The sequence below is a fragment of the Rhizoctonia solani genome, chromosome 5, assembly GCF_016906535.1.
Source record: "Rhizoctonia solani chromosome 5, complete sequence".
NCBI lineage: Eukaryota > Fungi > Basidiomycota > Agaricomycetes > Cantharellales > Ceratobasidiaceae > Rhizoctonia > Rhizoctonia solani.
In genome coordinates, this window is record NC_057374.1 from 1,736,462 (window position 1) to 1,748,609 (window position 12,148).

General features: G+C 50.7%; 4 protein-coding genes across 4 annotated transcripts; 3 read left to right on the forward strand and 1 right to left on the reverse strand.

The window, feature by feature from the left end:
• Nucleotides 1-587: 587 nt before the first annotated feature.
• On the reverse strand, nt 588-1,175 carry RhiXN_09359 (Zinc finger protein; the record flags this gene model as incomplete). The annotated part of the gene is made up of 1 exon (XM_043329175.1): nt 588-1,175. The coding sequence occupies one exon, from the start codon at nt 1,173-1,175 to the stop codon at nt 588-590; it is 588 nt and encodes a 195-aa protein (XP_043180621.1).
• Nucleotides 1,176-4,498: 3,323 nt separating this feature from the next.
• RhiXN_09360 (Retrotransposon-derived protein PEG10) lies at nt 4,499-5,686 on the forward strand (the record flags this gene model as incomplete). The annotated part of the gene is made up of 1 exon (XM_043329176.1): nt 4,499-5,686. One exon carries the CDS (start codon nt 4,499-4,501, stop codon nt 5,684-5,686), a length of 1,188 nt encoding a protein of 395 aa, XP_043180622.1.
• Nucleotides 5,687-5,721: 35 nt separating this feature from the next.
• RhiXN_09361 (Retrotransposable element Tf2 protein) lies at nt 5,722-8,589 on the forward strand (the record flags this gene model as incomplete). The annotated part of the gene is made up of 3 exons (XM_043329177.1): nt 5,722-6,139; nt 7,107-7,724; nt 7,778-8,589. The coding sequence occupies 3 exons, from the start codon at nt 5,722-5,724 to the stop codon at nt 8,587-8,589; spliced, it is 1,848 nt and encodes a 615-aa protein (XP_043180623.1).
• Nucleotides 8,590-8,831: 242 nt separating this feature from the next.
• On the forward strand, nt 8,832-12,023 carry RhiXN_09362 (Retrotransposable element Tf2 protein; the record flags this gene model as incomplete). The annotated part of the gene is made up of 1 exon (XM_043329178.1): nt 8,832-12,023. The coding sequence occupies one exon, from the start codon at nt 8,832-8,834 to the stop codon at nt 12,021-12,023; it is 3,192 nt and encodes a 1,063-aa protein (XP_043180624.1).
• Between the last annotated feature and the right edge of the window lie 125 nt (nt 12,024-12,148).

Genomic DNA, 12,148 nt, shown 5'->3' on the forward strand with positions numbered 1-12,148 from the left:
GTACAAGTGGGGATGCAACAAGAGGTAATTGACCTGGGTGTTACCATGGTTGGTTGGCCTCCTTATATATTCTACAGGGTGACTATTTACAAATACATTATATGAAATACCGTATCAAATAAGAACCCCAATCTGCAGTTGGTCTTACTCATGCCTACGTGTCACTGACGTGTCATAGTGATGTCATTGGGTGGAGGTGGCTACGTGTGCTGAGGTAAGCGCAGATGGGGAAGTGGCTTGGCGCTTAGCGTATGATATAAGCGCCGAAGTCACGTGATTGAAAATGTTGTTTGTTTGTCTTTGTTTAAATTCAAGAAAATGGGAATAAATTCCCTGGTATTGATTGTGTCTATGACACATACGTGTCACTGACGTGTCATAGTGATGTCATCAGGTGGAGGTGGCTACGTATGCTGAGGTAAGCGCAAATGGGGACGTGGCTTGGCGCTTAGCGTATGATATAAGCGCCAAAGTCACGTGATCAAAAAAGGTGTCTGTTTGCCTTTGTTTAAATCCGAGAAAATAGGAATAAATTCCTTGGTATCAAGTGTGTCTACAACAGTAAGCATTGAAGAAAATAGCTCAAATCAGACGTACCAAACATGTCTCACCAGATGCGCATTGCACAAAAAGGCCATGCAGCAAGTCTGGCAAGCATACTTCTTCCTCCTCTTTGGCGCAGGCTTTGTCTTGTAACAAACAGGTGTGAGTGGTTGGGGAAGCAGATTTGAGGAGGGTACAATAGTCAAAGGTAGTTGGGACATCATCGCCGCAGATGCAGGGGTCATCAAGTAGGGATAAACGGAATTGTGGACCAAAAGAAGGTACAATGGATCAACGGTTGTGGGTTCCAAGTGAGGTGAGGAATGCAAGGGCAAATTATTGTTGCTGTACAAAGGCAAGCACTTCAACGAGAGTACGGGGTTGTACACCAACAAAGTGGGCATAAGCAAATACGAGCTTGAGGACAAGTAGGAGTAGCGCTGACTCAATTTTGGTGGGGAATTAGACTTGTGCAAGTGAGATGGAGAGTAGGACGGAGGCGAGTCTGAGTAGCCGGTGGGGTGCTTGGAGCCAGAGTGACTGAGGGGCGCAGTGGACAGCGGGGGAAGGTTGTGTTTGTTGTTAGAGTGTGAGAGCAATGCAGCATTGGGCAAGGCCTTGGTGTCAGACATGGCTGACACAATGTTGGCGCAAGCGGCGGAAGGAAGAATCAACAAGTTGGTAAGCAGAGGGGGTCAGAAATCACGGATACAATGCTATTGATACAGACGCTTATCAGTAATTTAGGAGTGCAGAGACCCGGATAGATGGTCTGGTTTCCAGGGGGCAAGCTGGTCATGAGCCAGGCACAAAATAACATTTGGCTTAGGGGCATACATTTTTGGAAGATGATGCAGGCAGCATCCAGACAGGCGTTGGTGGCTGGTGGACACATTGTTATGTCAAGGGGACAATAGAATTCCCACGCGTAGAGGACAGAGTGCATAAGTTGTATGGTCATAGGATCACCATTACGTTGGGGGAATAGTTGGGTATGCAGCAGGTAATTTAGAATAATTCAGTAAGCAATACAAATGGTGTACAATAGGTGGTGTACATACCATCAATCCACAAATCAAACCCCATGTTTAAAACAAACATCACTTCTTTGCCAGTTTTCAAGCAGTGCAAATACGTAATGGTTGTAGTGGGGATTCAAGTAGAAATATTGCAACACCGTCATGATGTTGCAATTAGGACTGGGGGTCCAGTCTCAAAGTTGGTCAAATTGGGGGGCTAGGTGACATGCCAGTTTGATATTGGAAACTTGCACTATTGCATGCTTGCGCTGGCCATTGCCATGTAGCAAATGCAAAGTGGTGTATAAACAAGGTGCGGATGGAGACGGAGCCAACAAAAAGGGGTTGAATAATTTGACGTACGCCAGGTGTCCGTCATATATGCCTTGGAGGTGGATGGTAGGCAATTTAAAGATGACTCAAACGCGAGCGGCACAATACCCTAGAAAAACAAGAGGAAAGTCAGCTAAATTCAACAATATGACAATTTTATGCACTCACAATGGATACCACCGGCGCCAGGCTTGTCCAACACAAGGACTACGTTGTACGTACCAAGTCCAATATGAGTCCCAGCTACATTACAAGGTGGCAGGTTGGCCTGAATTATATCAGTGTGAGGCCAACCAATAGCAAAGGGCAGGCAAGGGTGTTCAAGGTAAAGTTGGTGCCAAACCGCATACTGGTGATTCTCTGATAACAGGGACTTGTAGGCTGGTGTGTTGAACTGATTGGCCAGTAGCTTTGTGTCATACACCACTGTAAGGTGGGTACACGCTGGTGAAGGCGGGCGCTTGTGGCCGTACTACTACACTAGCTTATGTAATCTAACTATCTAAGGCTAACTACTATCTATCTAAGTTGCTTATGGCAACAACTAACTATCTACTGCCAATGTGTGGGGGCCTTAGGCCTGGAGGTGTGGTAAGTGAGGTAAGGGGGTGATGCATCAGCAGAACTTCTGGGGGCTGGCTACTTAGCTGGCTGATGCCTCCTCAATGGATATGAGACAAGGTAAAATTGACTTGGGGTCTCCAAGCAATTTCCCTGCTGTATATATAGAAGCAAGCACACTATCTACATGGTCTGTGCGTGTGAGAGAAAGTGTCCTAGACGTCTGTAAGGACGTCAAGGGCGCGGGCGCTTGTGGCCGTGTGACTAGTACAATGTACCGCTTAAGGTGGTGAGCTTCTACCCTACAACGTCTAACTACTAAACTACAACGGCCACACGCTGTAAGGCGGTGGCAAGCTACGTATGTACAGTGAAGGCAACGCTTAAGGCGTGTAACTAAGTGTTTACTGGGCTATAAGGCCCTTGTACAGATGGTGGATACAACAAGAGGTAATTGACCTGGGTATTACCATGGTTGGTTGGCCTCCTTATATATTACAGAGCTATCTAATTACAAATACAACTATATGCAATACCATATCAAATAAGAACCCCAATCTGCAGCCGGCTTTACTCATGCATACGTGTCACTGACGTGTCATAGTGATGTCATCAGGTGGAGGTGGCTACGTATGCTGATTAAGCGCGGATGGGGACGTGGCTCGGCGCTTAGCGTATGATATAAGCGCCAAGGTCACGTGATTGAAAAAGCTGTCTGTTTGCCTTTGTTTAAATTTGAGAAAATGGGAATAAATTCCCTGGTATCAATTGTGTCTACAACACAGAGCAAAACTACAATACACACAACAAGGAGCTTTTGGCAATCATCTGCTCCTTTGAGTACTGGCGTATTTTCTTGGAGGGAACAACACACCCCATTACAGTCTTCACCAATCATAGGAACTTAGAATATTGGAAGGAGTCTCAAACGTTCAACCATTGCCACGCCAGGTGGCACCTTGTTATAACCTCCTAACATATACCATTAGAACCGCATGATTTTTCTGTTATTTTTAGTATTTTTTACGGACTCAATATCTTTTGTTTTTTGATCACGTGATCTCGGCGCTTATTATGCCGAGATGCCGCGCCGAGATGCCGTGCCAAGGGCGCTTAGGAGAAATCCACGCTTCCGCGCAGCCCGCAGTACGCTTCCCTTTTCACACGGACTCTTCTTTTCTCACAAGCACAGACCATGTAGATAGTGTGCTCTTGTCTATATATACAGCAGGAAAATCGCTTGGAGACCCCAAGTCGATTTTACCTTGTCTCATATTCATTGAGGAGGCATCAGCCAGCTAAGTAAGCCGGCCCCCAGAAGTTCAGCTGACATCACCCCCTACCTTTACCTACCACACCTCCCAGGCCTCCGGCCCCTTTGTCAGCAATAGTTAGCAGTAGAGCGCCGTAAGCGCTAGTAGTATAGCCTTAAATAAGTTAGATACATACGTGTGCTTGTAGTAGTACGGCCTTAAGCGCCCACCTTCACTAGCAAGTACCCACCTTACAGTGGTGTACGACATTGTAAAATCGACTTCTTGTAGGCTTGTTCGACAAACGAGAAGACTCCTAGTACTAGCACAAGGGAAAAAACCGTGATCGGGGCCACCTTGCGGGACATAATAATCAAAAGTCCCCCACCCCCACGTAGTACCAAATTGCTATAAGACTAACGAGTCCTATCGTCCGCATACCACGAGTTTTGCCGGAACTCTGCAGTTAGCGACCCTAGTCAGCTGAAGTACCCGCTTGCAAAAAACCCGCTCATATCACGATCGCCAGATCTGTTGATTTGTTGTAGGGATTGTCCAACGCTAGGTATTTGACGCAAGGGTTTAGCGTTTACATACTGCGAAAAAACCGCTCCTAAGTCCTGTATCAGGCACTATCACTCCCCACACCGTTTCATTATTCCATCCACACGCTCTGGCGTCCCACACCCCTACTCTCGTCCCTCTAGTCGCTCCAGCCGCCGCTCAATTCCATCCCATTCCCAACCACCCACTTGCAGCCCATCTCCCGCTCCGCGAGACTTGTCAAGGATGGAACCAGAGCCGTCCACTTCCGCTCTCCTCGAGGCTATCACAGCCCTCACCGCCACAGTCGGGTCCTTGCAGGCCCAAATCACATCCCAAGGCCAACAGCTCCTTGAGCTCAAAGCCATATGCAAGGAAACCACGGACCTCCTTGGGGACAAAGACCAGGGAGCCCCTCAAACCCAGCCTGGCCCATCGACTGGGCCTGTCACTCCTCCCACCCACCAGGGAGGAGAAACCCACACTCCAGGCACGATTAGGCCTGGGCTCAAGGCCCCGTTCCGGCCTTCAAGGGGAACTGGATTTGACTCAGAGGACGAAGAACCAAGGGCTCCCAAAAAGGAGCCTCAAGGAACGCCTAGAAGGCACTTGGGGTCCCTCACCCCCTTTGATGCAGGGTCCAGTGTAAAAAGACCCAAGATGGACCTCCCCGACCCCTATAAGGGTGACACTAGGGGACGAAAGGCCACTCAGTGGCTTGACCGGATGATGCTGTGGGTAGCCCTCCACCGCAATCAATTCAACAAAGAAGAGCAGATGGTTGTGTGGATTTTATACCACATGACAGACAAGGCCGCCAACTGGGCTCTCCCCATCATTGGGAACATCATCAAGGGCGAGGGTAACCCTCCCACCACCATCCAGGCCCTGACAGGCAAATTCAAGGAGGCATTTGCTGACCCCAATGCCAAGCGGGCTGCCGCCAGAAAAATAGCCGCGCTCTCCCAAGTCACCACGACCGCCAAGTATGTAACAGAGTTCCGCAACCTCATGGCGGAACTCGACTGGAACAAGGAAGCCTACATCGCGCAGTTCACGCAAGGTCTCCACTGGAAAGTCAAGGAATTGCTGTCAACCAAGGATAGCGTTCCCGACAAACTCAAGGCAATTTTTGCGGCCTCCATAAAAATTGATAACATCCGCCGCGAAAACAAGGAGAACCGCCCCAAGAAGGCACCTGCCAAGTCCCTGACCACCATGGCCACTACTTCCACCACCACTACTCAACGGGTCCGCCTATCAGAAGACCCCAATTACGTCACCCTGGAAGAAAGGGATTGCCGCCGCGCGTCTGGCCTCTGTGTCAAGTGCGGTCAAAAGGGACATGGAATCAAGCAATGTCCCAACGGATGGAAAGCCACAGTCAAGGAAGTGGCTAAGGTTGCCGAGGACGTTGAGTCGGGAAAAGATTGAGGTCAAGGACTGCTGCCAAGCCCCCGACTCCAAAAATGGACAATTTAGTAGATAGTTTTGAATTTGTATCTCTTGCCTTAGACTCAAATAAGAAACCCCTATTATTTATCGATCTATACGTCCAGAACTCCCCGGCAGAACCCCTCAGAACGCTCATAGACTCCGGAGCCACATCAAATTTCATCTCCCCCTCCGTGGTCGAAAAATTGAAAATCCCAAAAACCCAACTCAAAAATCCGCAAGTTGTGAGGATGTTAGACGGTACCATATCACAGACTGGTCGCATTTGGCACCAGGTTCACCTCACGGTCTTGGCCAATGGCCACTCCCACTCCATTCCCTTCCTTGTTTGCCCTATAGGCAACACCCCGGCTATTCTAGGCATGACATGGTTAACGGCAGAAGCCCCCCTCATTGACTGGCAACAGGGCCTAGTCACATTCCCAGAGTGTCGTAGACACACTCGATACCAGGGAATTTATTCCCAAATTCTCGAATTTAAACGAAGGCAATCGGAAGACATTTTCAATCACGTGACTTCGGCGCTTATATCATACGCTAAGCGCCGAGCCACGTCCCCATCCGCGCTTACTCAGCATACGTAGCCACCTCCACCTATGACGTCATCATGACACGTCAATGACACGTATGCATGAGTAAGACCGACTGCGGAGCGGGGTTCTTATTGGTTATGGTATTGGATATAATGTATTCGTAAATAGCACTTCTGTAGAATATATAAGGAGGCCAAACCGACCATGGTAACACCCAGGTCGATTACCTCTTGTTGCATCCCACTCAGTGTACGAGGGCCTTATAGCCCAGTAACTACTTAGATAGCCACCTAGATATCTTACACCGCCTTAAGCGGCCTCGTCGTTGTACTTAGATCACTCGCCACCGCCTTAAGCGGTCTTGTCGTCGTAGGATAGCTGCTTGTCGCCGTAGTTAGGTTCGTCGTCGCCTTAAGCGACTTTCTCACTTGTACATCGCGGCCACAAGCGCCATCTCCCTCGACGCCCAAACGGACGTCTAGGACACTAGGTAATCGACCTTACGTCGGTTGCAAACCGTTTTGTACACCACTACTAAGACTCAACCACCGAGAAGAGTACCAGTACTAGCACGACCGAAATCACGTGATCAGGGCTACCTTGCGGGAAAAAATAATCAAAATTCCCCCACCCTCACATAGTAGGAAATTGCTATAAGGCTGAATACTCCTATCGCCCGCGTACCCCCGGTCACTGCACCCTCTACCTGCGACCTTAGACAGTCGATCCACCCGCTTGCAGAAACCCTACTCCACATCACGCCCGCACAAGGCTGTTGATTGGTTGAAAGGACTGTCCAACGCTAGGTCGGTTGAGACAAAGGTTTAGCGTTTGAGTAGTAAAGCGCCCCATAAGTCCTGATATAGGCACCCTTGGCTACACAGCCCCCACTATCCCCACATCGCCCAACATTACCTCCCGTACCCCCTCTCGCGCTTCCTCCCGCGCCTCCCAGCGCACTGCTTCCCACCAAGGCCGCTCGTACCCCCATGAGATGGCAACCCGCTCCTGGAGCTCCGCTCGTCCCCAATCCCCTCTCGATCAAGGAGAGTTGGGACCCACTCTTCCGGCAACCGCCGTTGAGTCAGCAAGCCTCGAACCCAAGGTCTACGGGGAAGTCTCCCTCAGTCGAGCAATCTCCCTCATCTTGGGATTGCAAAATCAAGTCCTCCGGCTCGAGCAGGAACTCGAGGAAACAAAAGAAGCAGCCAAGGAAGCCCAAGACTGGATGGGCGCAGTCGACCAAGCCCTCACTCGCATTGAGGCTAGGGGTGGAGCCCCCCACACACCAGAAGACCGGAAACCTCCGGCAGTCAAGGCCACGCCCAGGCCCTTACCAAAAACCAACACTTTTCCAGCGCCTAGTGCGCCCCTCGTCGCCTGGGCCAACCCTACCAAAGCTCCCCCCGCCTTCGCTCAGCCAACTCCAGTCCGAGCCCCCCCAAGAGGCTATACTCCCCCTCCGCCTTCGCCTATCCGACTCCGTTCCCCCCAAGTTCCACAACCAGCGGCCCCTGTAGCCGCTTACCAAGCCCAGTCAAGGTAGATCACCCTGACGCCTACACTGGGAAAATAGGGAACGAAGCCCGCCAATGGCTTACACGGATGTTGGCATGGGTCCGCCTTAATCAGCGGATGTTCCCCACGGATCAGGAGACATTGTCATTCCTCCTGATGAACATGAAGGACGTGGCTGGAGCATGGGCGCACCCCCACCTTGACCAACTAGGGTCCCACAGGGCCCTGATCCAATCGGTCGACGACTTCAGAGTGGAGTTTTTGGCTGCATTTGGGAACCCCGATGCCACACAAGCCGCGGAGCGGCAAATTACACAACTCACTCAGACAGGCACCTGTGCTGAGTATATCACAAAGTTTAGGACCATCTCCATGGACCTAGACTGGAACGACGCCACCCTTCGTGGGCAATTCGCACGAGGCCTCCACTGGGAGGTCAGCCGCCTCATTGCCACTCGAGAACGGCGCCCAACCACCCTCCTGGAGCTGCAGAACGCAGCCCTGGTCATCGATAACGCCCTCCGTGAGGAGCGCGCCAGCCACCCGCCTAAGGGTAATAAGTCTGGTGCCTCCACCACCACCCCCAATAGGGGGGCGAGTACCGGCCAACAGGCCACAAGACCAGGGCGCCTCTCCAGCGATCCCAACTTTGTCTCCGAGGAGGAACGCAACCGCCGCAGGGCTGAAGGCCTTTGCATCAAATGCGGAAAGGCAGGGCACAAATTTGCGGAATGCCGTACTGGCTGGAAAGCCACGCCTAAGGAGGAAGCCGTCAAGAAGGAAGCCGCCAAGATTGGCAAAGAGTCTGGACCCGAATCGGGAAAAGACTAAGGGTACTTGCTGCCGCGCGCAAGGACCCCAAGGACTCTGGTCTTGTTTCGGAAATATGTAATATATCGAATAGCCACAATAGAATCTCCCCCCTCTTTACTATTTCCATCAAACCAGAAAAACGAGCGGAACACTTAGAAGTCCTGATAGACTCAGGCGCCACCTCATCCTTCTTACACCCCCGCACAGCGGAACTACTCCGCCTCCCTCTAATAGACCTCCCACAACCACGTACTGTTACCATGCTCGATGGGTCGAGCCCCCAGGCTGGAAAGATTTGGAAGAAGGCCCACCTAACCTTCCTATTTGATGGCAAACAAATGACGGAAACCTTCCTGATTTGCAATACCGGATCACACGCTGCCATCTTGGGAATCAAATGGTTAGAGAACCATAACCCCAAAATCGATTGGAACTCGCGTACCCTTTCCTTCCCTCACACACCCCCGGAACACATAGCTATTGCCAAAGAAGAAGAAGCTGACAAGAACCCCCTTGAAGGAGTACCCTCCAAGTACCATCAATATGCAAAGGTATTTGGGGAAGAAGAATTCAATAAGCTTCCCCCTCATAGGCACTACGATATTGGTATTGAACTTACGGAAGAAGGACCCCTGAACTCGCCCCTTTACAGCATGACTGATGCCGAATCCGCCACACTCAAGGACTGGCTCAGGGACAAGCTCAAGGCTGGGAAAATCCGCCCCAGTAAATCATCAATCAGCTCCCCGGTTATGTTTGTACCCAAGAAGGATGGTTCCCGTCGGCTTGTAGTGGATTATTGTTGCCTGAACAATCGGACAAAGAAGAACGTCTACCCGTTACCCCGTCCTGATGACCTCATGGCCCAGCTCCGCGGTGCCAAGGTCTTCACCAAGCTAGACCTGAGATGGGGTTACAATAACGTCCGTGTCAAAGAAGGCGACGAATGGAAAACAGCCTTCCGTACCAAATATGGTCTATACGAATCCCTGGTTATGACCTTTGGCTTAACTAACGCTCCTGCGGCCTTCCAACACTTCATGAACAAACTGTTCAAGGACCTATTGGATGTATGCGTCATCATTTACCTTGATGACATCCTAATCTACTCGAAGGACGACGCAACCCATACTCAGCACGTCCATGAGGTCCTACAGCGCTTAATGGAGAACCAATTGTTCTGTAAGGCATCCAAGTGCACATTCCACGTCACATCAGTGGAATACCTAGGAATAATCGTATCGGACAAGGGATTCAGCCTGGATAAGCTCAAAATCCAGGCAGTCCAAGATTGGCCCACGCCCACTAAAGTCAAGGAAGTACAATCATTCCTAGGCTTCGCCAACTTCCTACGCTGTTTCGTTGCCAATTTCAGCCACATGGCACGACCCCTACACAACTTGGTTAAAAAGGACACACTCTGGAAATGGGAAGCCAAGGAACAGGAAGCATTCCAAGGACTGAAAGAGGCCATCACAAACGCCCCCGTGTTATGCCATGCCGACCCTACTAAACCCTACTTCCTCGAAACAGATGCATCTGGTGCTGCCCTGGGCTCGATACTTAGCCAACGCCAAGAAGATGGACGCCTCCACCCGCTTGGTTTCCTATCCGAATCATTCAAGGGGGCCGAGCAGAACTATGACACACATGATAAGGAGCTCTTAGCAATCATTCGCTCCTTTGAATATTGGCGCATATTCCTGGAAGGCACCGCACACCCCATCACGGTATTCACAGACCATCGCAACCTCGAGTATTGGAAAGAATCCAGGACCTTCAACCGTCGTCATGCCAGGTGGCACCTCTTACTAGCAGGATATAATTTCCAAATAGTCTACCGCCCTGGAAAACAGTCCGGCAAACCAGATGCATTATCCCGCCGCGCCGATCACGCTGATATCCCACCTGCTGACCAAACAATGCTTCCCAATCCCGTCTTCGCCAACATTGCATTAGTCACACCGGAAAAGGAACTACAACGCCGCATTGAGTCAAGCCTAGACCAAGACGAGTCCCTGGAAGAGATCCTACAATTCCTACAGAACAAATCCAAGGCCCCGCCCTCCATTAAACGCGCGTTCAAAGACTATGAAATGGAGGCCGGTCTACTACTTTACCAAGGACGGATTGTGGTACCTGACGTGGGGACCCTACGAACGGACCTACTGCAAATCTTCCACGATAGCCCATTGGCTGGCCACCCAGGTAGACAACGGACCTTAGAATTGGTATCCAGGAATTACTATTGGCCCGGTATCCGTGCCGACACATACTGGCACGTAGACTCATGCGAAACCTGCCAGCGGATCCGAAAACCTAAGTACGCGTCCATACCACCTCAGCCCCTGGAACTACCATCACGCCCTTGGCAACACGTGTCCTATGACATGATAGTGGATCTGCCCAAAGACGGAAACAATGACTCCATCCTGGTCATTGTGGATAGTTTCACCAAATACGTGATCCTAGTTGAATGCTCAAAGAAACTCAAAGCTCCGGAACTGGCAGACCTGTTCCTACGACACGTGTGGAAGCGTTATGGCATGCCTGAAAAGACAGTATCGGACCGGGGAAGGGTGTTCAACAATAGGTTCCTAAAGGCCCTGTACCAGCGCCTGGGAATAGACCCCCACTTCTCCTTGGCCTACCATCCACAGAGCGATGGGCAAACCGAGCGCGTAAATCCTACGGTCGAACACTTCCTACAGGCCTATTCAGGGATCAACCAGAGGGACTGGGTAAAATGGCTCCCAATGGCGGAGTTTGCCTATAACAACGCGGTTCATAGCGCCACAAGCAAAACTCCATTCAAGGCACTCTACGGATGGGAACCGGCACTCACACCAAGCAACATCCCGACGGATGTTCCTGAAGCTGATGACCTGGCCACTCAGATGGAAGCACAATGGCGGGAAATAGAAGCGGCACTTTGGCAGTCAAAAGCACGTATGACAGCCGGGGAAATAGGAGAACCAGTAACCTTTGAAATTGGGGAGGAAGCCTGGCTAGACGCCAAAAACGTGAAGCTGAAGACCCTGAGTCCCAAGCTAACGGAACAACGCCTAGGCCCCTTCAAAGTGACCGAGAAGATCTCCGACCGCGCATACCGCCTGGAACTCCCACCGTCCATGAAAATCCACAATGTCTTCTATGTGGGACTACTGTCAAAAGTGAGAAGGGACAATAAACGCGCATTTGAGAACCGGCCACCTCCAGTCACCGTGGACGGAGAAGAAGAATACGAGGTAGAGGGAATCACAGATATGGAAAAAAGGGGCGAGAAATGGTTTTTTAGGGTTAAATGGAAAGGCTATGGATCAGAGGAGAATACTTGGGAACCAAGGGAAAACCTCAGAAACGCGGAAAAAATCCTGAAAAAATTCGAAAAGGAGATGAAGGAAAAGGCCCTCGGCGCTGCCAAGGCCCTTAAAGGGGGGGCAGTGTCGTAGACACACTCGATACCAGGGAATTTATTCCCAAATTCTCGAATTTAAACGAAGGCAATCGGAAGACATTTTCAATCACGTGACTTTGGCGCTTATATCATACGCTAAGCGCCGAGCCACGTCCCCAT